A 26,529-nucleotide genomic window follows, 5' to 3' on the forward strand; every position below is an offset into this window, starting at 1 on the left:
AAGCTGCAATGGCAGCAGTCAACCCAGGCTTTCTCTACTGCTTGACCACTCTCTTCTTGTTTGCTAGTGATTAGCAAATCAGTTATATCATATGCTTTGACTGATGGAGGAATAAGTGGTCAGAAGCCATTGTGAACAGTGACTTTCCAATTCCTTAAAAAAGATGAAATTGTCCTAAATACTTTGGTGGAAACTCTAGAGTCAAAGACCATGGATCTGTATGTCCTCTGCCTGTGGTTTGTTCTCCTTGGTGGTACTCAGTGTCTCAGATGCTGGATCCATGAAGTTGGTGCTTTGGGGACAGTGGGAAGGCTCAGGGAAGGCCCAGAGTCTGACCACATTATGTTCAGTACCCATACTATATTTCTGTGGTGATACTTCAGCCTTTCCATTAAAAATAATGTTTACTTGCTTAAGTGACAGGTAGTTAGTATTGTGACTTGAGTTTTTGGCAAAACCGTAAAGAGGAGGAATAGACTGGCTTGGCTTTCATGGTTAAGGGGTCAAGCAATATACTTAGCAACTGGACTGGAAATAAAAAAGGCCAGGCTTTTAAACCGGGACCCATATAAAGCCCCAAGAACGGATTAACCTGGTCAAGTTCCCCTCAGTCAGGTGGTCCCCAATACACTGGCTTTTGTCAAAATCTTCTCTTACCTTCTCTGTGATGCTCACCCAACTGAAGGAGAAGTGAGCTTGCCAATCCACTGATTGGAGCCATTGGTACATCTGTAGAAGTCTGGCATTCTCCCATCCCCACACAAGTGGAAGACTGGATTTTGAGCAATTATTATCTAGAAAGGCAGTGATTTTAAGATATACCACTTATGCTTATTTCTTGAATAAGAATAATCCAAAATGTGCAAGATCATCACTGGCGTTTTCTTATTTATACTACCTAGGTATTCAGTAGCAGATTCATTTTTGTTGTAGAAATATGTCATAGCAACATACAGTTTTAATTTGTTTAAATACCTACAGGTTCAGGGTTTCTTTGAGCAGAGCAGTATTCTTAAAATGTATGCTAATTTTCAATAAATGTGGTTTTCCACTTTTTCACTGCTTAAACTTGCTGCAGCCTTCTTGGCCACTTAGAAATGAAAACTTTAAAAACATTTTATTACAAAAATTTGAAACATTACAAAAGAGAGGTGAACAGAATCAGTATCTTTATAGTCTCCACCTAGATTTAACAATTGTTAATGTTTGTCATATTTGCTGTTTATTTCAGTCAAGTACTTAAAAATAAATTACAAGCACCATGACAGTTCATTTCTATCTGCTTTAGCATGTATTTTTTTAAAAAGAAGAATATTGTTCTACATATCCATATTATGACTTTCCACTTAAACAATTCCCTAAAATCATTTTGTAGCCAGTCCATGATAAATTTCCCTACTTCTTCCCAAATATCTTTTGCTGAGGGGTTTTAAAAACAAGAATCTAATCAAAGACTATGCATTTAATTAGGTTGCTAAGCATTTTAAGTTTCTTTATTCTGTAATAGTTCTCCTACTACTTTCCCTCCACTGTACTTGTTTTTTCTTTTCATCACATTGATTATTGAAGGGACTAGCCTATTGTCCTGTAGAATGTCTCACCTTCTGGATTTGTCTAGGTGTTTCTTTGTGGAATCCTTTAACTTGTTCTTCTAGCTCCCTTGTGTCCTGCTAGAACTAAAGGTTGGATTAGGCTTTGTTTATTTCTGGCAGGAACACTGTGTAAAGGAGGTTGTGTCCTGTGTATGGCATCATGTCAGGATAGACCTAATGACTTGATGAGGCTAAGATTGATCACTAGGATAAGATGGTGACAGAAAATTCTATCCTTTGTAAAGTTTCATATTCCCATTGCAACCAGCAAGTAATCTGAGATTTTGCAATGTTTTAAAACGTCTTCTTTTGGCTTGGAGTATTTTTTTTTTCTGCATGATTTCTCTTATGTGAAGCCCCAAACTAGTCACATTTCTTCTTCCTGTAACTGTGAATGCCTCCATTCCGCTATACCAGAAAGAAATGTTATAAACCATCACTAGATGCTGAAAAATTCATATCTAAAAGAATCTGCTCTTTTAGAAATATGTAACCCAGGGAAGACATGTTCTGTTTCTGCTCTAAAAATGAGAATTTCATTAAAAGTGTTATATTTGTGAATTGTTTATATTCCCTGAAATGGGCTCTTCTGATTTTATTTTATTGAGCTGATGTATTCTATCCTTTAAGCCATAAGCCCGGTTATTTTGGACAATCTGGGTGGAAGCATAGGTACAGTTTTCCTCCACTGTTCATCACTTTTTCTCTTGTGGACTTAAAAATAGCAATTGGACCTGGTGTGCTAACTGGTGATTGTAATCCCAGGATGAAGGGATTAATTAATTAGCATTGAACATATGCAGGGTCTGGGGAAGAGTGAAAGAGAGCCCAGGACTGGTCAACTCTCAGATCAGATAGTGGTATTCACATTGATTGATCCTCTGATTGAACAGAAATTTTTCTTAGTTCCTAGGAAATATCTTTCAAAAACACATAGTGTAAGTGGGTGGGGACAAGTGGTGCCTTTGCTCTGGGATGAGGAGAGGCACTGGGTCAGAGAGAAGATTCCTTGACTCTGAAATATTTCCAGTCAGGGTGGATCTTGTGGCATCTTCAAGGACCAACTCAAGGTTCATCTCCAAGAGCTCTTCCCAGCTAACTCTACCCAACAGAAGTTTCCCTGCCGCCATCTGTTTACTTACTTGGTACTTCGTGATAACTCAGGTTTTACTTGTGAAGGGTCTGTACTCTTCATCTCATAACTGGGTCATTTGTCCAGTGCTACCTAATAACGACCTTCTTGCCATCTCTGCTCCCTCATTTGACAGTTTTTTTCATCAGAACAAGACACATGAACTGCTAGAAATTGGGGATTCAGTGTCAGAATTTCACCTTTTGGATCTTCTTGTAGATACGGAATTTATAAACACAGTCTTTTAAAAAATGGACTCTGTATGATGGAGTTCAGTTCACAACAACCACTTTCCGAGCACTTGTTTTGTTTTGTACTGGGCACTGAGCTCTTTAAAGAAATAATTATTTAAATTAGACAGAAGTGGGTTCAACTTCTTGCCTCATGATATACGAGTGTGTGACCCAGTACACAGGCTCCCCATTGTTAGTTCCATCTACTTCGTCCATGATATTTTTTACTTTGCCCTGAGTATATTTAATAAAAGTTGTTAAAATGTGGTGGGATTCCTTATTACTGATTATTTGGTGATAGTCATTTACATCTGAAACTATTGCAGTAGATAATATGGAATAAATATCTAAAGAAAGGAGTCGGCGGCAAGTGGGCCCTAAACCCATACGTTATTTCCCCATGAGACTCAGAAGACTTCTCCCAATGCTGAGACATACACAGTAGATCACGGCTGGGGTTTTTGAACAAAGGCTTAATATACTTCAACCTCTGTGGTACATAGTCACAGTGAAACACAGCAGTACAATAACCCTCCTGTTCCTTTTTTCCTTCCTTGGCACTTTGCCATCACCAACCGCTCTTTGGCATCTAGAATGTCTCAGATATCTCGTTTCACCAACGCTGTTATTGTGGTTAAATGCAATAAAACTCAGAGGCACAAAATTATTACAGTCACACAAATCAATAAGTAAAACAGTAAGATCTTAAAAGATAAATCGTGAAAGGATAAATGAAAAAACTCACTCATTGGTTAGACACATTCACTTAGGAAAATGTTTCAATCCTCTAGCAACAAAAAAAATGTAAATGAAGATATAATAAGCTAGTTTTTGGAAAGATGTTTAAGCAATGCTTTTGTTAGAAAATGTGATATTTCTAATACTGGTAAGATGTTGGTAGCAATATATATTGCTTTATTTTTATTGCAAGCTAATTAGTTAATATCCAGCATGTGAAAATATTCATATTAGTTTGAGCAAATATTTCGACCTTGGGGAATTTACAGTGAGAAAATACTATATATGTTTGAATATAAAGTGAGGTTTATAATCTTTAGAGAAGAGAGAGTCCCCTTATATTTGATTCCTTGCAAAAATACAGAAAGCAATGTTATAATACTTTTATGCAATTCTTTGATTTTGCACAGTTAAGCAGTTTAGTGAAGACACATTCACCTGTAATAATCTTAATGAATGCTACTTCATGGATACTTCTGGAAGTCAGCTGATGAGATTAGTGAAAAAGATGACTAACAAGTTTAACAACCACTTAGTAACTATTCTTGGGAGTAAGCCTTTGAAATTACAAGTGTTCAATATTGTTTAAACAAATCTTTTATTTATTTATTTAAAAATTTATTTATGTATTTATTAAAAATTATTTATTAAGATAAATAAATTTATTTATTTATTAAGATAAATTTATTTATTTAAACATTATTATTTTTAAAAATAAATTTATTTATTTATTTTGGCTGCGTTGGGTCTTCGTTGCTGTGTGTGGGCTTTCTCTAGTTGTGGCGAGCGGAGGCTACTCTTCGTTGCGGTGCATGGGCTTCTCATTGCAGTGGCTTCTCTTGTTGCGGAGTGTGGGCTCTAGGTGCACGGGCTTCAGTAGTTGGGGCACTCAGGCTCAGTAGTTGTGGCTTGCGGGGCTCTAGAGTGTAGGCTCAGTAGTTGTGGCGCACGGGCTTAGTTGCTGTGCAGCATGTGGGATCTTCCCAGACCAGGGCTCGATCGAACCCATGTCCCCTGCATTGGCAGGCAGATTCTTAACCACTGCGTCACCAGGGAAGTCCTAAACAAACCTCTTAAAGTAAATTTTTTGTGTGTGTGTGTAAATCATGAATATTCACTTACAGGATAAGTGGCAATGAACAGTCCTAATGTTTTGTGAATAGATATTGTTGTTCCAGATATTTTAGTGATAGCTTCATACATGGATTCCTAATGTGCTATAATTCAAGCAATTTAGATACAAGTGAGTTTGATTGCTGTCAAAAAATGTTCGAATATTCAAAAAAGCAGCTCTTTGATGACAAATACATTGATTTGAGATGCTTGTGAGGAATTTGAAAAAAATTCTGTGAACTATGAGAATAGACAAAAACAAGTATTTCAAAATTAATATACTATTTTATATGAAATGTGATTTTAAATATGCATGTGTAACAAAATAATACATTAAAAATTTAAAGAAGAATTTGACAATTTATCTATCCCTCCTTGGGTTTATATTATCAAGTTGGCTAAGAAACTTTATTTTGAATCCTTTAATTGAGGGAAAGTGAGACTTACATATATATAAACTTCATATATATATGAAGTTTTACTCACATACACAGATGATAATTTTAAATAATGAAAAGTTATATACAGATATGTTCATCACAGCAATTCTTATAATAGGAGAAATGTAGGAGGCGCCTAAATTCCCCATAAGAGGACTGATTATACCATAGCTATTCCTGGATACAATATTAATGTAACTTATTAAAAATACTATTAAGAAAAAGTATCTGATAACATAGAGAATTGATTTTATAATGTTCAAAAAGATACAGATGTGTATATGGGGGTATAATTACATATACAGAGTGTGTAATAATTTATACATTGAAAAAGAAACTGGGAAAGGATATACCAACGTAGCAACTGTAGCTGCTTTTTGGTAGCAGTCCTGGTTATCTTTCAACATAGATTCTATAATGAATTTCCTGGAGGAAAAGAACTCAGGTCATTGAGTTCTAGCTCCCAAACAATGAGGACAACCTTTCTAGTGTATTCACCCACCTGAACTTACAGTCTCACAAGCATGTTTGTTTCACTGCTGAATGGCTGTCAACTGTAAAAAAGCAATTCCTGCTATTGAGATGAAATCTTTTTCCATATCTATATCTATATATACATCTATATCTATATCTGGAAATCTCTATATCCATCTATCTATCATTTTTATTTTTTTTCTTTTTGGCCCCAGTTCTGTACTCTGTTGTAGACAGGTTAATGTTCTCTGTCTTCCTGGACATGGAGAAAGAATTGCCTGCTCTGGGAAATTCCAGACTCTCTTTGTCTGATCCACACTGAGCCTCCAAACAAAGAGAGAACAAACTTCCATCTTTCATTGTGGGCAGTGTCCTCAAGCTTTGAAAATTCTGCCATGGTTTCTTTAGTCTTTAGCTTTTGGCTATTTTCTCTACTAAAATACCGTGTTCCCTCCCTCCCACCCCAACCTTAGAGAACCTAAAGCCTCCATCTATTTCCATTGTTCGCTAAATTAGTATGAACTAGTTTCGGGTCATTTCTTGATACCAGGTTTTGATGGGAATAGAATAGAAGCATATGAGGTATGTGATGGGAAGGAGGGTCCGAGAAAATGGCCCAGAAAGATGAGAACAAGGAGCCGTGGATGACCTACTTTACAGTTTGCAGAGGGTTGGCAGCTGGCAGCCTCCCTTAGCTACTGCCAGGACACTGGATTATTCCAGCCACAGTTAAGCACTTCTTTTAGTGAAAGCTACAGGGTTCAAGGATTCTGTACTCCTTGAATGCACATATTTTGTTTCAGAGACACTAAGAGAATACATATCTTAATATTGACGTTTTTATCGTTATTTTCTAGGAAGTTCAGGTTAATATCAATTCAAGTGATAAACATTCTGAGTCCACAACAGTATTCTCCCTCGTACTGATGTCTTTGTGTCTTTCCTTTTACTTTGTCCGTGTGCTTCCTATTATTCTTTGCTTTACTAAGTAGGCAGTACACAGAAGGGACCATTCTCTTAGGTCACAAAGGTAGCAAAAGAGATCTACGGCCTTAGAGAAAGTCAAAGTACAATCTCTTACAGAATGTTGCAGTACAAGGACATCTTTGCAAGGCCTTTCACAAACTAGCAATAACATTCTGATGAGCAGAATCCCCAACTCCATTGTCCTGCATGTGGAGAAAGGAAAGGTCCTGCTGCTCATGGCTTTGAAAGCCTGTCCAGTGTGTGATCACCTCATGGATTCAGAGAGTGAGGTGGGCAATGTCAGTGATTTAGGAAGACACTGTATCAAAGTTTTGGATAGATTTGCAGGTGTCCCTAAAGTACATGTAGAGTAATACCTGCTTTCCAATAATTCCCTTAACTCTCAGTCTCTTAAACTTAGTCGCAACTCAGCCATCTCAGTTCCCATCAGGAAGCATTAAATCCCAGAATATGCTCAGGAGAAAGTCTCTCAGTCTCTCTTTGGGCAGGTGTTAGATGATTGATGGGACCACAAGAATGGGAATTTCTAAGAAGCAGATTCTCATGCCCTGCCCTGGTGGATGCTTCCTGGGTAGTTGGCGGTTGTGCCTTACATCTGTTGTGAACTGGCCCAAAGCCAGCAGCTTTTGTTCTCTGAATAGGAAAGGAACTCAAATATGGGGTGTTAGGGGGTACAGGAACCACAGGATGTGGATATTCTGAGTCTCTGGTACCTCATAAGGAAGATGCATCTCTTGGACGCATTAGGCAGGTGATGAGAAGACTGAGTCAGCGGTAGACTTGAGCAGTTTCCCAGCACCCTGGTCCCATCCATCCCACCACTTTCCACCTCTGTCTTAGAACACGGGCTTTCCCTGGTTTATTAGCTAATCTGTGTAGTCAGGTCTGCCTTCTGGGATCAGTGTGATGGCATCAACAATGCTGAACAAGGAGATCCTCCTTCAGCTGTGATGGAGACCAGATGGCTTGGGGTGTGGAAGCCAAAAAGCGATGGCAGAACCATTTGAACCCCTTGTGGCAAATAATCTATCAGTGAGAAAGCCATTGTAGGGAGAAAGTGTCTATTGTTTTTTTCCTGAAAACAGAGATAAATAAATCTTGGTACAAAATTGTCCTCCCTCTGTACACTCAATCTGCACTGATAGTTGAGGTAATCAGTGTATGTAGGATGGAGTCTCAGTTTTTATCACTGAATTCTTTGTACGAAGAAACAATGTACAGGAAGTAGGAGAAATACATCCAATGTAAAAATGGGGTGGTTAGAGACCTGCTCTATACGTAGCTTTTGGAGCCTGTACTGGAGAGAGGGGAAGATTTTACTCTGGAGTCAGATTCCCTTACTTCACTTTGAGTCTGAAGACTAACAAAGACTATGTTGACTTGGTCCAGGTTATTTCTGAGTAGACCAGATCTGCCATAAATACATGATAGAATGAGGTGTGGTATCAGAGAACACAAGTAGACCAGAGTTGGAGTTTCTAAGGTGACAGCACTTCTTTTTTCCATTGAAGGCATATGATCTGGACAGCTCCCTTTAGAGTTCACAGAACTGGTGCATCCCAGCCTTTGTCCTGGAGCTTCACAATCCAAACATCAGGTAGAATTTAAGATTCAGTTCTGTGCCTTTAGAGGAGTGATATGTAGATAGCCCATCCTTTTTCCAATGGCAAATTACAGTGATGAAGTAGCTGGACCTGGATTTAGGTAGAAACTTCCAGTCTTTCTGAGTCAAGCACCTTCAAGAGTCACAATATCAGTGGGCTTCAGGCTTGATCCCCAAAAGATATCCTTCACCCATCTTCTCCCTTCAGAACATGCAAAATGCTTCTCTGGAAACAGATCTCTGAGAAAATGCTCATGAATGGCGCAAGGTGGTGCTAACTTTCCAGACCTGAATGGGTAGGGGTAGGAGTGGGAAGCAAAAAACCAGAATAGGAAGGGACCTGTTTTGCATCATTTCCCTGTTGAGATGCAAATGATCTGAGAAATGTCATTGTTGGAAGGGGTAAAGCTCAGGATGAGGGATGCTGGGAGGATTTCAAAGAAGAAAGTATGAATTTATAAAGTGGAGGCCCAAGGATCAAGATTAGAGAAAAATATTGAGAAACAAATGCCACCGAAGACACTGAGTAATTGGCCATGGGACAATGACATGGAGAGCATGTTTATTGTTGCTGTATATCCCAAGGTTGTCCAAGCTTGAGCTCCTTGCTCCTGGTAGGTGCCTGGGATAACAGAGAAACGGAAGTGGAAATCTCTCCATAGAGGTGTCTGAAGAAATTAAAATATTCAACTTGTATGTTGACCTTGTAATGGGAATGAGAAAGCATAGGAGAGCCCTTTGGGAATTAGCTTCAGAAAGGAAATACTAGAAAATAAAAATAAGCTAGAACATTTACAGAAAAAGAGAAAATCCCATGCTTAGAGAATGGTCAGATTTAACAGTTTGGAACATGTACTTTTCCATCAGAATGTTGGTAACAACATTTCAGGGAACTTGGGTCTGAATGGCCTTGCATGGAGTAAAAATGGCAGCTGCTATTTTGTGTGAGTTCAATCAGGGAGACACAGTGGACAATTGGTCTGATCCCCGATTCTGTTGTTTAGCAGAGCCTCTGGCTCAGAAACACAGTGAGATGTCTTGTGTTTTGCAGGTCTTTCCTTTTTGAATGCTGTTAAGGGCTGTTATCATACCTGAGGACGTTACCCTCTCCACCTGCGTGTGTACGATGTAGGACACCCTGTATTGGGAACACAGATGACATTGATATTTATGAACATTACCTAAGATCTAATTAATATCAGTACCTGAAGTGATTGGATTGGATTGGAGGATGAGATTGGATTCTGAGGCTATAATATAGAATATAGACTTCCTAGTCTTTTTCTTACTGTCCCCAAATATAACCAGATAATCCTCTGTCTGGTTACTTGAGGGCCAAGTTACTTTCTTGCAGAAACATTCTCTGGAGTCTCTTTAGAAAACCTAGAGTTCCTTATCTGTAAGACTACAGACAAGCCACAGCCTGAAGCCCAGCCTGCCGACTTGAGCACAGATGGGAGAATGTTAACAGCCAAGAAATATGGGGTCTTTGGCTCTTTTCCCAGAACTGCCAGGCTAAGACCTTGGCAGAGACTCAACAGGAGACTGAACTCTCTTTGCATATCCTTTTATACATGGGAGATGAAAAGCTTCAACCGTGAGTGATCACAGTTTTTGAAAAATCCCGATGAGGCATTAAAGAGGAGGAATATCCCAAGGGAGGTGAGCTGAAGGCAAAGCAAGGCAGGTGTGAGGTTAGCAATGACTTTCAATCCCCTTTGATTAATCATGAGTGTATTTTGTTTAGTTCTTTTTCTGATTTTATCCTTATTGAGTCACATAAAGGAATCAGCCAGGCAGGAATCTGTGCATCACAATCTTGGGAATCTGTGACATCTGATCCCCTTTGTCCCACAGCTGCTTCCTTCTCTTTCTTGCTGGGCAGAGACCTATAGTTTGTTAGTGTTGAAGGAAGCATAGCAATCATCTAATATAAACTCTTTATTGTACACATGAGAATCTGAGGCTCAAAGAGTTTAAGTGACTTATCTAAAGTCACACAAAAGGAGGAGTTCTGACTCCCCCCGCCCCCAATGTTTTGTCAACAGGCTGCTGGCTCCTTTTAGCAGACGGAAGTTTCCTCCGACCTCAGACAGCTTTTTTCCCACGTGGGATTTGGTGCAGACACCCTTCACCATCTTTTCCCATCAGAACATGCATTTCTGGCAAGAGAGCAGCTCTGATTCCCTGGCTTTTCTTCCTATTTCCCCTGGATAAGGTCTGTATAGTTTTTTTGTTTTTTTTTTTGATGGAAGAAGCCAAAGTACTGCAGTGAGGATATTGCTCTTTGGGATTCATTTAGGGGAACATGGTTTTCTTGGCCAAATGCCATAGTGAGCTAACCCTAGGTAGAAAGCACGGGCAGCATGAGGATGGACAAATGTAACCCCTCACAGGTTAGTAACGAAACTTAATACTTTCCTTTTTAAGGATGAAAAAACATCTCTGTATTCCTAATAAGGTACATTAATTAAATAGCCTACGACTGGTAAGGCCCTGCAGGGGAATATCCTCAAAGCTAGAAGGCTGAGCTTTCTGAAAATTGAGAGTTCCTTGTAGCTATTGTCCTAGACATCCAAACCATGTCTATTGGAAAAGAGTTTGGCATGCAAAATTCATTCTCCTTGTTACTTCTGCTAGAGCTGAGACTGGCCTGGGCCACCTTCATCTGGTACAGACAAAGGACAATGAAGACACAGTATGTTATTGGGGACCTAGATCCTCCCAATACTGGATTTGTCTTTGAGACTTTCACTATTGTCAATGCATGGAAAGAATTAGACAGGTCATGTGGGAAGAACATTCCTGATGAGATATTTTTATGAAAAATATGCTGGCAGCACATTTGGACTTATTGGTTTGAAAAAATGTTAGTGGTCATTGTCAATGTTTCCTCCCATTTTATTTATTTATTTATTTTAAAATAAATTTATTTATTTTACTTTTGGCTGTGTTGTATCTTGTTTGCTGCAAGCGGGATTTCTCTAGTTGCAGAGAGCGGGCTTCTCACTGCGGTGGCTTCTCTTGTTGCAGAGCACAGGCCCTAGGCCTGCGGGCTTCAGTAGTTGTGGCACGCAGTCTCTAGAGCGCAGGCTCAGTAGTTGTAGCACACGGGCTTAGTTGCTCCGCGGCATGTGGGATCTTCCCGGACCAGGGCTCGAGCCTGTGTCCCCTGTATTGGTAGGCAGATTCTTAACCACTGCACCACCAGGGAAACCCTCCTCCCATTTTAGATCCTTCATTCTTCTCTCTTCTGGGTAAAAACCACCCTCCTTCAGACCATTAAGAGCTGAGGAGTTAGTGTATTAGCATTACTGAGCACCTTTGGTGTGCTAGTCACCCAGGATGCCAGCTGATTTCTAGCAATTATTTCATTTAATCTTTGTAATAACTCTGTGACATAAGTATTATTATCTGTATTTTATCCATGAGGAAATAGAGGTTTAAAGAAGTTAAGCAACCTTGTTCAAGGTCCTACAGTAACTGAGGAGTTGTGATTCTTCCTCACTTTTGTCTGATTCCACAACCCATGCTCTTTTTATTATCAAAAGAACTCATATATAAAAACATATATGCAGTTTATAGACTAAATTTTTTAGACCATCCCACCCATCTAGGTCGTCACAGAGCACCGAGCTGAGCTTCCTGTGCTTTATAGCATGTTCCCACTGGCTACTATTTTACGCATGGTCATTGTACAGCAGAAACGAACACAACGTTGTAAAGCAATTATACTCCAATAAAAAAGAAAAGTAAGAGTAGTATCATGGGGGACCCAACAGGAGATAGTTCTCACTCCTTGAATAGCTTCCTTTTATAGAATAGAGACTGCTACAGTCAGAAAGGACTTTGGGAAGGTATCGGACCCACTCTTTTGCCCACAGACATGTTTTAAAAGACAGGTTTTAATAAGCTCCAGAAAATGGAGCCTCTTGGGTTGCACAATATCTTTGGAGGCAGGCTGCCTGGGCTTGTGTCCAAGCTCAGCCACTCAGCTGTAGTATGACCTTGGGCAATGCCTTACCCTCACCTCACTTCCGTGTTTTTTCTACAAAATAAGGACAATAGTAGCAATGGGTTGTTTGAAGATTAAACAAATTAAAACATGTAAACTACTTTGAGCAGCGACTTACACATACAAAAGTACCCCATGCCTGTAGGCCATCAATGATTATTTTTACTAGACCTCTTTACAGCTGTTGATGATTTTCATTTCAAGGAGATTTTTCATTTTGAACTTCTTTTTGCTGAAATTTCAGAATGTTTTCTCTTTTTCTCGCTCATAGGAAATGGGGATGACTAATCATAGCATCATAGAAGGTGAGAAGGGAAGGGACCTCAGGCTGTATCAGTTCCTGCTTCCTGCCCTTGTAAATGAGCCTGGGGAAGGGAGGTGATGGGTTCAGGTTCTTACACGGCAAGAGTAGGTTTTGAACACACGTTCCACTCTAGTGGGTTTCTTTTCCATTGTATAATAACTCTTCACAGGCTGCAATTCAACACTGTTTAATTTCACTAAGACTTACTCAGGCTAATTCAGGAACGTGCCAGGCCAGTGATCCTGTGGGAAGAGCTGACCAGTGCTGAGTATAATAACATTGCCATTCTTATAATCTTATAGCAACTCATTAGCTTTCTTTTTCTTAACAGCATTGTCATATTGTGGACTTGCATTTATTCTGAAAAAGAAGGGGGAGGAGATTTTTTTTAACATCTTTATTGGAGTATAATTGCTTTACACTGTTGTGTTAGTTTCCGCTGTATAACAAAGTGAATCAGCTATATGCATACATATATCCCCATATACCCTCCCTCTTGCGTCTCCCTCCCACCCTCCCTATCCCACCCCTCTAGGTGGTCACAAAGCATCGAGCTGATCTCCCTGTGCTATGCAGCTGCTTCCCACTAGCTAGCTATTTTACATTTGGTAGTGTATGTATGTCAGTGCTACTCTCTCACTTCATCCCAGCTTACCCTTCCCCCTCCCCGTGTCCTCAAGTCCATTCTCTACGTCTGCGTCTTTATTCCTGTCCTGCCCCTAGGTTCTTCAGAACCATATTTTTTTAGATTCCATAGATATGTGTTAGCATATGGTATTTGTTTTTCTCTTTCTGACTTACTTCACTCTGTATGACAGACTCTAGCTCCATCCACCTCACTACAAATAACTCAATTTCGTTTCTTTTTATGGCTGAGTAATATTCCATTGTATATATGTGCCACATCTTCTTTATCCATTCATCTGTTGATGGACACTTAGGTTGCTTCCATGTCCTGGCTATTGTAAATAGTGCTGCAATGAACATTGGGGTGCATGTCTCTTTTTGAATTATGGTTTTCTCAGGGTATATGCCCAGTAGTGGGATTGCTGGATCATATGGTAGTTCTATGTTTAGTTTTTTAAGGAACCTCCATACTGTTCTCCATAGTGGCTGTATCAGTTTACATTCCCACCAACAGTGCAAGAGGGCTCCCTTTTCTCCACACCCTTGGGGAGGAGATTTTGTCTCTGAAGGGAAGGCAGGCTCTGGCCATTGATCTGTCTATTCCTCAGTAGAAAGGGTCAGAGGTACTGCCATGGGGACAAAGGCAGGGAGTGAGGAGCAGGGTCCCTAATGAGTGGGGTTTACGTAGGTGAAGAGAGAGCGGGAGAGCAGCCTTTCTTCTTTATACTGAACAGCTGCTATGCACTCGGTGTGGAGCTAGTCTCCCAAAGGAATGCGAAAGGACCCAGGGCAGGATTTGAGATTTCAAGGAGTTTCTTTAGAAAGGGGTAGAAAGCAAGGGTGGAAGTGTAGTGGACCCTCTGGAGTACTTTGAGGCTCTGTACTCCTGCAACAACTATGAGACTTTTTACTCCTGCAGCTCAACTTGGCTAGGAGGAGATTCTCCAGCTGACCAGAGGGGAGAATAGCATAGCAGGGATGCAGACTGAAAATACAGGGCTAATAGGGTGCTTTCCCGTGGCAACCGGGTGTCAGGGTGTGCTGGGAGGTATTTATGACCAGGGGTTGGATTTGGCTTTGCCACCCGCTGGCTGTGGGCTGGAGAAAAAGTCAATTTCTCCATTCCTCAGTTTCTGCATCTTCAGTGGAAGAGGATGAGCCAGGAGGTGATTGAAGTTTCTCACCATTCTAACACTCTGTGTGTTGCGGGGCATAGCGGTAGGGCCGTAGGGCTGAGAAGGAGATCCTTCATGTGGAAAACATAATGATGGTTTGGATGCTGAGAAATGGACTAGTTGTGAACTCAGAGATTTTAATTCTTCTTACAGAGGAGTGTTATTGCTACTGGGTCAACTGTCTGGTTTCAACATGTAGTGCCAGTAATATTGGCTCCTTTGTGGTTCTTTTATTTATAAACTTGGTGCATGAAACTCTTCTTCCTCCTTAAGGCAATTGAGGTAGTTAATCTTCCATTAATCACTCATGACCATAACGTGCTCTGCAGACACAGTTGAAGTCTTTATGGGCGAGGAGGCCTTGGATGTGACAGAGCTGCTGACAGCTCAGACCCAAGCTACGTGGGCTTTTTGTTTGTTTGTTTGCTTTTTTTGGTATTGTCTCTGTGGATGCTGACTTTCCTTCTACTGTCTCTGAGAAATATTGCTCACTTCTCTTAGGTGACAAGTGAGGATGGAAAGCAACTCCGAGGCCTACCCTGGGCCTTGTGGTCCCAGCACAACCAGAAGTCCTGGAGGCGGAATCCCTAAAGTTTTGCGAGGAATTGTGAAAACCCTCCAGCTTTCTCCACAGTTACTCCAAATTCCTCAGGTTCCTGGAGATGAGGAAAAACCAAGAACATCACTGAGGTAAGCATGTTTTATGTCAGCTTCCCTGTCTATTGGGACAGTTTTTGGGAGGCATGTGGATCTGCAAGTGTAGATGAGGTGGCAGATTCTCTCCTGGGGCTGCTGGAGTAGTGTCATCTTGGGGACCAGCAAGAGAAATGCTTCATCCAATTCGTATGCACTCCTTTTATGGTTGGGAAGACACACTCATCAATCCATAGAATGTGGTCACCTAAGGAGGGAGAAAAGGCAAAGGGCTCAATGTGACCTGCTCCATATTCCATTTGTCAATCATCCAAGTCTGCCATCTTCCTTTTCATGTTCTAAGCTTTGACCTTTTCAGTATGGCTTCCTCTCCACTTGTGCTAATTGATGGAATTCCATCACTTGGTTTTGAAAAATGGAAGTCTTTCTTTCACGAGAAAGCCTGCCATCCCCACCCCTTCCCTGCTCCACCCCATTTTATCCCTGTCATGGGGGGATGTCCAAGGAATGTAGGAGCTCTTATGTCTGCTCTCCAAGAGTAAGTTATTTGGTGTTCTAGAGTGCTTTATTATCTACCCTTCAGAAAATCTTGTTAGTGGATAGATGAGGCTTGGATAAAGCATTTCTGAGGGCAAAGTTGTCACCAGCCTTGTGCACTATTATATCCCCAGCATTCAGCACAGTGCAGGGTATGTAGTACTCATTCATTCCACATTTCACCCACTCATTCATTCCACACGTTTGTTGAGTGCCCATTTTGTGCCAGATTTCTAAGTGCTGGAGTTAAGGCAGTGAAGAAAACAGACAAAATCTCTGCCATCATGGAGCTCGTGTTCCAGTCAGTGGAGAGCTAAATAACAAATAAATAAGCAAGTAAAATATACAGCACATCAGATGGTAATAAATGCTATGGAGAAAAATGAAGCATAGAGGAGAGATGGTATTTGCTGGAGGAAGAATAAAGCACTCTGACCAAAAAATATTAGAGATGTATAGCCCCATGATTTCAATTTATATTTGGAGGCAAGATGTTGAATTGAGAAGTAGGAAAGAAGCCTCAATTCCAGAGTTTTTTCACCTTGTTGCTATGGAGAATTTATTAGCCAGTACTTTCTGTCTGAGGCACTGCAGGGGGCTAAGACTCTACCTAGAGTGGGGAAAGTTTTGTTTGAACTCAGTTCTCTTCTTTGCTTGGTGGCTCCCACACCTTAATTCAGCGCTTTCTGGTGTCAGTTTCCTCATTTTTGAATGCAGAGAACTGTGGATGATAGATCTTGAGCCCTTCTGCTGCCTCGATTAAGAGATAATAAGTCAGTGAAAATGGAAGAGACAAACTTGGACACTCTGTCTCACTATGCAGATATATATGGATGGTAAAGTTGGCAATTCTATGGACCCTCCAGGGACCCGCAGAATTTCTCCAGCTCTCATCACACTAGCCCCAGACCCCTGTAGCTGCCATTCCAGACAGGCCTCTGAGAAGGCAAGAAGCAGGCAGTGAATGCATTAGCACCCTAGAGACTCTAAGAGAATTCAACAAGCTACTGCCTTTGACAAGCATCAGAAGGGAGGAAGATGTCGGCCCATTTCCCATGTTGTGGCCTGGGAGACAAGCTGCAGACCTAGGGGTGGGCTCAGGAGTGGAAGTGGGAGGGGGCTGTGTAGCCGCAGTCCTCCCTCAGTCACAGGAGTGAGGAATCTCCGGAGAACAGCCTGGAAGCTGCAATTGCAACTGGTGTTTTAAAGCAAGGGAGGGAGAAGTGGAGGTGGAAGGGGTTAGGTACCCCTACCCCCATTCCCTCTCCCCGGGACTGGCCAAGGAGTCAAGGGCAACCTCTGCATCACACAGATGACTGGAATTCACACAATTGTTCCCAGCTGTTCTCTAATTCAGGCATTGTTATAGGCCATGTATTTCTTTAGTATATCCCACATCCCCTAGCCCAGTACCAGGGCCGTCTGCCTCTGACCCAGATCCTAGCTCTGCTTCTGGAACCTTAGGTAAGCTACCCAGTCTCTCTGAGGCTCAGTTTCTCCATCTGTGACACTGAGCTGACAGTAAAGACCTCACGGGGCTGTCATAAGGATTAAGTGAGTCCACACCTGCAGAGTGGTTGCATCTTGGCACTCTGTAATTTAGTTCACTTTCTTCTCAATTATTCCACTTTATTGTTGGCCCTTTACTTTACTTATGTTAAGTAACATTTATGGCATAGCTACCATGTACAATGCAATTTACTTCCTCTCTATCATTTGCCTTTAACAACACTGTGAAGATGGAACTCTTATTATCTCTGAAGATGTAACTCTTCTTATCCTGGTTTCAAAGATGAAGAGGTACAGATAATTTTAGAAGACGGAGTGAAGCTTGTGTCACGATCACAAAATCTCAGAGTTAGAAAACATTGAGAAATCCTCTGGGACCTGTGCTGCATTGTCCCAGTTTCTTGACAGATGGTCACGGAGCATTGGTTTGAATAGGTCTGGTGGCGAGGGCACAGCCCTGTTGTCCCTTATTTCTGACACATCCTGGGGACAGTCTCCTCTATGGACCACCCTCCCCCAACCTCCTGAATCACATACTGTGTCCTTCAGCTCCAGAGTCTGAAATCTGTCGCCCTCCCTTATTACTAGTGGTACCTTGGGCAAGTGTTTTAGTTCTTCTGTGCGTTAGTGTCCTCGTTTGTAAAATGGGGATAATAATAGAAAATGCATCATAGGATTATTGTGAGGATTAAATCATATAACACATGTAAAGTGCTCAGAATAGTGCTTGGCCTATAGTAAACACTCAACAGATATTAATCATTATTACAGCTAACATACAGTTTTATGAATTTGTCCAGATGTTTTCTCTCCTCCTTCTCATCAAAGACATTCTTCTGGTCTCTGTCAGAAGGACCCACTGGGTCTCTTCCTAGGATTCCATTTTGCAGGTCTTTTAAAACTATGGTTCCAAAACTTTGACAACATCTACATAAAGCTTCCAAATATCATTCTTTATCATATATAGATACATGTATATGAAAGGTCAGACAAAATCACAAGAGATGGGCAGATTGGGAGGTGCCTTGGTGGAACAGTGAGGATCCCTGACTGGACCAACTGTGTAACTGTGTGTGTCTGGCAAACACTTGTCAGCCTTTTTTGTACTTCTATGGACAGCAGGATCTTTGATTAGATTATTGAGAAGATTATTAATCTTTATTAATAAGCGGCACATATTTACAGCCCACAACCTGATGAATTCAGATATACCCATACACCCATGAAACCATCACAATAATCAAATTACTGAACATACCCATCACCACCAAAATTCCAGTAATGTATTCAGTGAGGTGAATGGTAGCTTTTCTAGATGAGGTCAGAAGGAAGGACAGGTTCAGCCTCAGAATAGGCTGTCAGTCATCTAAATCTGGAAAAGTACATTGCTCAAGATAAAAGTGGAGTCTAAACTGAGCTGTCCAAAGAAGGATAAAGAAATGCCAGTGGGAAAAAATTGTTCAATGTCTTTTTTCTAGAACATATAGAAGAAGAAGTAAAGAGGTAGAGATGGAAAGGAGGGCAAAAGTCCAAAACAGTACAGCAAGCTAGAGATCAAGTCTTGCCATCCACGTTGGGAAGATGACAGGCAGTGTGTACCATTGATGCCGAAGGAAGGGAGGAGTCTTCCCACCTTCCCAGCCCCTCTCCTTGAGAACAGCTAGATTCCTGGTGTATATGGCTGGGGAGAAACTGGACATCACCATAGTCATACTTTGGAAAGTGCCTCTTTATGTCATATCCTAAGTACTTTAGGCTGTGTGGCCAAATCTTTTATGACTCTCCAAGAAAACTGTTAAGAGTGTGCCGTAAATGCTACAATTTCTGACTCTGTCTCTCCTCTCTCCTGCCCTACACCGGGCCACACCCCACTGGGGGTTGCCTATCTGAGCACCACTGGAGTGCGTGGGCAGGCTGTGAGCCAGTGAACCTGAAGGAAAGGCATGAACGTCAGCCTTCTCCGGCTTCCATTTCTTGAACTATTTATTCAGGAGAAAGTCATGATCTTGTTGGAACTGCTGTTCCACGTAGATCTCCACATTTTTTGAGCTGCTCAGAAGTGAACCCACAGCAGGGTGGTGGTCGAGGCACAGTAGTAAGATCCTTCATCTCTCTCTGATGCCTCCAGGATATTCAGCACAGCCTGGTTGTTTAAAAAATCAATTTCACCTTGGAAGTTGTCTTCGAAACCAGGGCCATATGTGCCCCCTTCTCGGTATACGAGAGTCATTGTGTTACCCGGTGTTTTCCTGTACCAGAAGGTATAGTAGTTACTGATGGAGTCTCCTTTCATGGAGCACTTGAGGGTGACAGATTCCCCCACAGACACACTCCTTGCTTGGTTTTGAGGCACCAACGTGACAGCTGACATGACTCCTAGAGAAGAGACATGAGAGGGACTTAGTGAGGACTGGGGCTGAGATCATTGAGTAACGGGTGCTGTGCTCGAGGGCCAGGCCCTGGCAGCCTTGATGCCTCGCTGAGCCTTGATCTTTTGAGGTTCCAGGATCTGCCTTACCTGGCCAGAAGAGAGTGAGGTGGATGAGGTAGCAGACCCTCTGCATGGCTCCACTCAGGGACAGCTCTGCCTCCCAACTTGTCCTGTGCCTGGTCCCTCCTCAGAGTCAACACCTTCTCTGTGACGTGTTTGTGCCTGAGGAAACCAGCCCCTGTTGGCAGCTGTTCTGTTACCCAGAGAGGTTTTGTCAATCACAGGAAGCACGCAGAGCCTGCTGACTGTTAATGAGATGACAGTGCCCTTCAAGATCAATAATGTGGTCCAGATAAATAAGGCCAATTGAGAGGAGGTTAACACAGCTTATTTGATTGATCACAAGATTTTTGCTTCCCACCCTAGAAGTTAAGTTTGATATAGTTGCTTCATTTTCATGTTAGAGGTACATGTTGTATGTACTGTGGTGATGTTAAGGGTTAATACCCAGAAGAATTATTGACTTTTACAGCCATAATCAAAAGAACCATCAAAAGAGGAGGTCGATAGTGTGTGCACAAGGACTGTGGGTGTTGTAATGATTGTTGTGTTTACTCCAAACTCCCTCGAGGCAAAGTTGGATAAGGGTGATTCACCCAAGTATAAAAGAGCAATCCAATGAAACACTGTCTCCAAATTTAATGCATTTTCCTAATCTTTATTAAGCTCATCTATCTTCTTTTCTGTAAGGTTCTTAGGTCACTTATGTTGAATTACACAAAGTAAAGTGTTGTAAAAAACTTAGAAACCACAACTACCTCCCAGTTTATGACAGCCTAAATTTAGATGTACTTCAAAAGAGAGGCGTATTTGAATTCTTGGGACCCACACGTTTCAGTTTCAAGGCCAATAATCTATGAAATATTGAAATTAAACAGGTAAATTAATAATGGAAACTAGAAGGTGCAGCTGAAGCGGGGAAGAGGGTCACCTGGTAAGCAAAGAGGTGTTCAATATCTGAGGATGGGTGCAGGACCTAAATTCCAACACTAGTGGAGCAGACACCCACCTGAGCTTTCTTGTTTTCCCCAGTGTGACTGGGACCAGACTGGCCTGAGGATTCAGATAGAGGCAAGCTCAAGTTAGCTTGACCTCATGGTAGTTGCTCTCCTTACCCTAGTCATCTCATTTACCCAACTGCCTATCTCACCCACCATTTCTAGAGGACCATTAGCAAGTACTCAAGGTGGTCACGTTCTCTGGTATTACAAAGTGCACTATCTGTACCTGTAGGATACAATGGTGCCTGTTCTCTATAGTGTGTTCAGAGCTGCCAAGGGCAACTTTTCTGGGCTTACTTCATCTTTTTATATCAGGTTGCTTGCCTATTGGCACATCCTATAAATCTAGTCATTTTTACTATGCACCAGACCTTGGGGATTCCCTGATGAATGACAGATATGGTCTCTTCTCTCATGGAGTGTAGTTTCGAGCATCAGAGCCAGTCATCACTTAATGATTTGCATAATGAATTTCTCCAGTGCTACAGAGTGACAAGTACTCTACAGAAGCAGAATTAAGGTAGCACGTTATGGGGCCAGGATCTGGTCAGGAGGTCAGGCAAGTCTTCCCTGAGGAAGTGACTTTGCAGTTGAGACTTAAAAGCTGAAGTTACCCAGGTGTGCTGGATAGTGTCTGTCCCCCCAGATCACTCTAGTTCCTCCTCTAGGAGGCTGATCTCAATGGACAGCATCCACCTGGTTCCCTTGCTCTCTGGCATCCTGTTCAGTTTGGCCAACGGGAGGCACCATCAGGAGATTGGAGAGAAGGAGGAGGAAGAGGTGGGGTGGTCTTACCCCAGATTCCTTCCTGCTAGGCTGTGCCTTGGCTGTGGCTGCTTTCCTCTGCCAGAGGCTGCAGGTTTTGGTAAAGACTCATGTACTTCATGCTTCAGGCCCAGGGTGGCAGCGATTCTTCTGTTGCCAGACTTAGGGTGTTTCACCGTCTTTTTTTGGTTTCCCGTAACCCAGCTGTATTAGTTTCCTATGGCTGCCTTAACAAAGTACCACAAACTGGATGGCTTAAAACAACAGAGACTTGCTGTCTCACAGTTCTGGGGGCTAGAAGTCTGAAATCAAGGTGTCAGCAGGGCCATGCCCTCTCCGAAAACTTTAGGCAGATCCTTCCTTGCCTCTTCCTAGCAGCTGGTGGTTTGCTGGCAGTCCTTGGTGTTCTTTTGTTTGTTTGTTTGTTTTTGTTTTTTTGCGGTACGCGGGCCTCTCACTGTTGTGGCCTCTCCCGTTGCGGAGCACAGGCTCCGGACGCGCAGGCTCAGCGGCCATGGCTCGCGGGCCCAGCCGCTCCGCGGCATGTGGGATCCTCCCGGACTGGGGCACGAACTCGTGTCCCCTGCATCGGCAGGCGGACTCTCAACCACTGCGCCACCAGGGAAGCCCCCTTGGTGTTCTTTAGCTTGGCTCGCCTTTCCTGTCACATGGTGTTCTCCCAGTGTCTTTGTCTTTACACTGCTTTCTTCTTACAAAGACATCAGTCATGTTGGCTTAGGGGCCCACCCTACTCCAGTCTGACCTCATCTTAACTAATTACATCAATCTTAACTAATTACAGCAATTGCAATGATGCTATTTCCATATAAGGTCACTTTCTGAGGTACTGGGGGTTAGGACTTGAACATATCTTTTTTTGAGCGACACAGTTCAGTCTATAACACCTGCCCACACCTTTGCAAATGTCCTTTTCATTAGATTCTTTCTGATCACCCTTTTGACAGTGCCCTCTGTCCCCTGCTGGGACTCTGCTTGATACACCCAGTATCAGGGGCATGTGTAGGGAAAGAACATTCTATATAAGAAATGAGGATGTATTAAAAAAAAAAGCCCCGAGGCAGGAGGAAGTGCTGTAGGCTTAAAGCTGCATTCACATCAAAAGAACAGTTAGCAGGGCTCAAATAAGCCTGTCTTCTTAGATAATTATTGTTGAATTCTCCCAAATTATTCAGGAAGTCATTCTGAAAAATTCCAAGACTGTGCTTACGTTTATGACTGTGATTTCTATCTGCCACAGGTTAGAGGTAATTTTAAGAGTTTTTGGCTAATGAACAAAAACAACCTTCCTCTAGGCCTGACGAGGAGAGAGTCCATATGAACAATAAATCAAAGCAGAGGTGGAAGACAGTAGTGGGGATGGAGCAGGTGATGATTTGGTTTGGTGGTAGCTGGGGCAGGTTGTGGCTAGGAGACGTGCTCTACTGGTCCGGGAGAGTCGGGACCTGCTGCAGAAGCTTGGCCCAGGCCTGTGGCAGGAGGAAGATGGAACTCGAACACAAGCATAGCCTATGTGGGGTGCCCAGGTGGAAGGTAGAAAAGTGTTCCTGGGCCCTGCCCTTGGACTCCCTCTTTCTTAGGCTCTGCGCAGATTGTGTTCCCTGTACCCATTCTTTCTGTGTCCAGGTCAGCAATTAGGCCACAGCTTCCCAGGTCCTGGGAGATGTCTGTCCCTTCATGTGACTTCTGGGGAGAGTTAATGTTTCTTTACAGTCTCTGAGGGATAAATGAAATTATATTTGCGAACATTGCGAACACTTGGCTCGTTGCTTGGCCATTTGTTAGTTTCCTTCTTTTTTGACATCGTTACATAAAAATCAGGACACCTGAGACTTGGGACAGTTAGTAGGAGAGACAAGAGTGCTTTGGAGGGGGCTTTATCCATCCTTTTCCATAATCCCTGTCAGCCTCCCATTCTTTGACATCTTTCCCAATTTTATGTGCTATGAAAATACTGCCTCAAGGCAAGTCCCTGAGGCATCTTTCAACCAGATTGCAACCCCTTAGCCCCTCCTTTGTAGAAATTCTGGAGTTGCCTTTGTATGCTTTATGATGTGTAAGTGCAGCCTCACAATTGTTGTTTGGTCTGGTCTGTCTTTACCTCCTGTGTAATCCCCTCAAAGCACCCGTTGAACCCATAAAGGTCCTCAAAAATGCTGATTGAAGTGAAATGATTTCTTCTGCCCAAGAAGACTTGAAAGTGAGTTGCTGTCTACAACACCCCAGGAGCAGAGGAAGACATTAAGGACCTTATTCCCAAGATCATGGCCATAGGAAGGACCCCAAGTCTTTGGGTTGTGGCTCTAAAGATGGGCCATATCGTTACAGAAGCTTCTGCCCCCTTCAGCCTTACCAGACAGAAGAGGGTTAAGAAAGGCACTGCTGACCTCAATACACAAGCTGCCACGAGCACTTCTTGCTTTTCCATTAGTGTACGGTTGCTAAAGATGGCTATGAGGCTGAGGTAGTTAATATTTCATTTTCAGAGCCAGGGTGCTGCCTGGGGAGTCCCAGGAAAATCAACATAGATTACATAGCAATGGAGGAAGATGTGTTTATTGGCCTCACTGAGAACAGAAGGAAGAATGGAAGATTTGAAGGGAGAAGGGACCTTTGCAAGCCTTCTCATCCACGTTTCAGCCTTCACTTCCCCATGACCTCAAGCAGAGAGCTGCTTTTCCTGTTCTTCAAGTGAGTTCTTTGAACTCATATGCCATTTCTTCGAATTTGCACAGGCTGTTGAGCTTGAGCAGCTGGGTAACCCCACCTCTGCTCAGACAACCCTCAGATAGAACACCACCTACACACTGGGCTGGAAGGGGTCCTGGAACCCGGGAGTCCTTGTTTTTCACTGCCTGCTCTAGTCTCAAGGGGCAGCTGTGCTGTAGTGGAGAGACCACTGGATTTAGGCTTGGAAGATCTGGGTGTATACCTGACACCACCACTTACTTGCAAGTCACTTAACCTCTCTAAGCCTCCATTTTCTAGACAGTAAAATGGGGATAATACTGCCTTGTGCGGTCTTAAAATAATGGCTGTGGATACACCTTGTGACTAATCTCCAGGGAGACCTGCACTTGGGGTCAGCTCACCAGTGTGGAAGGTGGGAGGAAAGGGCAGGCTTTGCTGTGACCTATGTGGACCCAGAGGAGTTGCACCATGGGGAGGGCAGCGAGTAGTAAGTCCCTTCTCTCTCACTGTAGTTTCAAGAATCTCCAGGGAGAATTGGCCTCTACAAGTAAAGTTGTTCTGGAGACCAGGGCCGTAGAAGTCTCCTCGTTGGTTTATAAAGTTCAGGGAACCATCTTGGTCCCTCTGACACCTGTGTATCATGTAATTATTCATTTCCCTGTCCCTGTCATTTGGCACTGCAAAATCTTGCTTCTTCTAAAAGGAACAAACATCTCTTTTTGCTCCAACAAGACATCTGGCTTGATTCCTGAAAAACAAAATCAAGGGAAAAGGAAGAGAGAGGAACCCTATCAGAGCATCAAGGGACTGAGCTACCAGGGTGGGGTTACAGAGCCACCTTCCATTTCCATCTTCCCACCATCTCTCCCAGGAGTCATTTCATCAGGGAAGTCATTTATTCATTCACCCAATTATTGGGCAAACATCCACTGGCTTCTATGGTGGACTCAGTGCCAGGCTGGGCTCCATGGAGGTGACAATGGTTTGGGCTCTCCGGGGCTCACCTGGCCCAGGAAGAAGTGCAGGGCCTGCGGTTCTGAGGCTCCAAGGCTGCTCTTACCTGTGCAGCCTAGTGGCAGGAGATGTGGTACGTGGCTTCCCCTGAAGATTGAAGGGTCTGCTTCCAGGACTGTCTCCTGGCCCTTTCTTCCTCGTCTCAGCCCTTAGTGTCTCAGCGACTCGCCTGTGTGCTCTTGGGCTTGCCTGCGGACAGCGAGGAAATGAGCCTGAATCAGCAGATGTTCTGCCCCCGGAGAACAGCCTCACCGGTAGTACAAACAATCTAGGGACTTTTTCTTCTGCAAATGGCAGCGTCTCCCTCGTAGAGTTGAAACCAAGGTTTTGGCAGGGCAGATGTTGCTATTTAGATTCAGACAGCTTTTAATCTTCTTTCCCCCCTAGTTGTGGATGTTCCTTTTATTTTTTGTTGCAATATATTTATTTTGGATCTTTTATTTATATACCAAGGGAGCTGCTTCCTAGGAAGGGAGCTAGACTTTGCCAAATTGCCCATCTTCCACAGGACCTGAGCCCATAACAGTTGCACAGAATTTAACAGAAAATATGATTGCATTGGATATAATTTTTAGTAACAGTTAAGTGCCTCCTGTAGTACTCTGCCCATATCAAGAGCCCTGTAAGTGTTGATGCTGTAATAGAGAAACACAGCACAAAATAAGCATAATGGGGGGATGGGGTAAGTGGAGTGGGCAATGAAAATTAAATGAGAAAAAGCAAAGTTAAAGCATGAAAAAAGGTTTAATGGGATATTGTAGAATTATCTACTGAAAGGACAAAGTAGAACAAACTAAAAATAAAAAGAAAATATAACAGCTTAGATAAGAGGACTGTGGAAGCAGAGAAAAGCTGGAAGGTAATTAGGACAATCACCTCGATGCAGTGGTTCTCAGTCTTGGCCTCACATTGGGATCCCCTGGACAGTTTTAAAAAATACTGAAGTCTGGGTGTTTCCCACAGAGAGTCTGATTTAATTAGTCTGGGGTGGGGTCCAGGCATCTGGATTTAAAAAAACTCCCTAGGTAATTCTGATGTGCAGCTAGGATTGAAAACCACTGTGTAAGAGCATCATTTAGTAAAACAAAGAATACACCTTATATTGCAGTAAAGTCTTATTATAGTGTTGTCCTCTGGGGACAAGGCAAAACCTGTGGCCAGGTGTCACCTGTGACTGGGATGATCTGCCATCTTATCCTTTTCTCCAGGTCCAACGTGGACCCTCAATAGCTCTCCTCCTTGGTGATGTTTCACTGCCTGTCTCTTATGAATCAGAGGGCATGAGGACCTGCTGAGGTCAGCTTCAGCCATCTCCCTGTTGCCCTGAGCTCCTACAGCAGTGTGGGGCACTTAGTGGGTGCTTAGTAAATAGTTGCTAAGTGCTATGGTCCTTGTCGTTCTGGGTCCTTCTCTGCC

The 26,529-nt window shown here is 42.7% G+C and overlaps 1 protein-coding gene and 1 gene segment (V, D, J or C); both read right to left on the reverse strand.

Annotated features, from left to right (window-relative positions):
* Positions 1-19,714, reverse strand: part of LOC132518097 (T cell receptor delta constant-like) — a 57,984-nt gene extending 38,270 nt beyond the window's left edge. The window contains 3 exon segments of the C gene segment in view: positions 1,517-1,529; positions 19,203-19,509; positions 19,652-19,714. Coding sequence covers positions 1,517-1,529; positions 19,203-19,509; positions 19,652-19,697 — 366 coding nt within the window.
* The window catches only part of LOC132518105 (T cell receptor alpha chain MC.7.G5-like), a 357,885-nt gene that overhangs the window by 132,102 nt on the left and 199,254 nt on the right, over positions 1-26,529 (reverse strand). Inside the window, exon 3 of one of the 2 annotated variants that reach the window (XM_060146127.1) lies at positions 23,510-23,524. The exons of the other annotated variant lie outside the window; for it this stretch is intronic. Coding sequence (XP_060002110.1) covers positions 23,510-23,524 — 15 coding nt within the window. The remainder of the gene's footprint in view (positions 1-23,509; positions 23,525-26,529) is intronic. 2 annotated transcript variants of the gene reach the window in all.

The sequence above is a fragment of the Lagenorhynchus albirostris genome, chromosome 1 (genome assembly GCF_949774975.1).
Source record: "Lagenorhynchus albirostris chromosome 1, mLagAlb1.1, whole genome shotgun sequence".
In the NCBI taxonomy this organism is placed as follows: Eukaryota; Metazoa; Chordata; class Mammalia; order Artiodactyla; family Delphinidae; genus Lagenorhynchus; species Lagenorhynchus albirostris.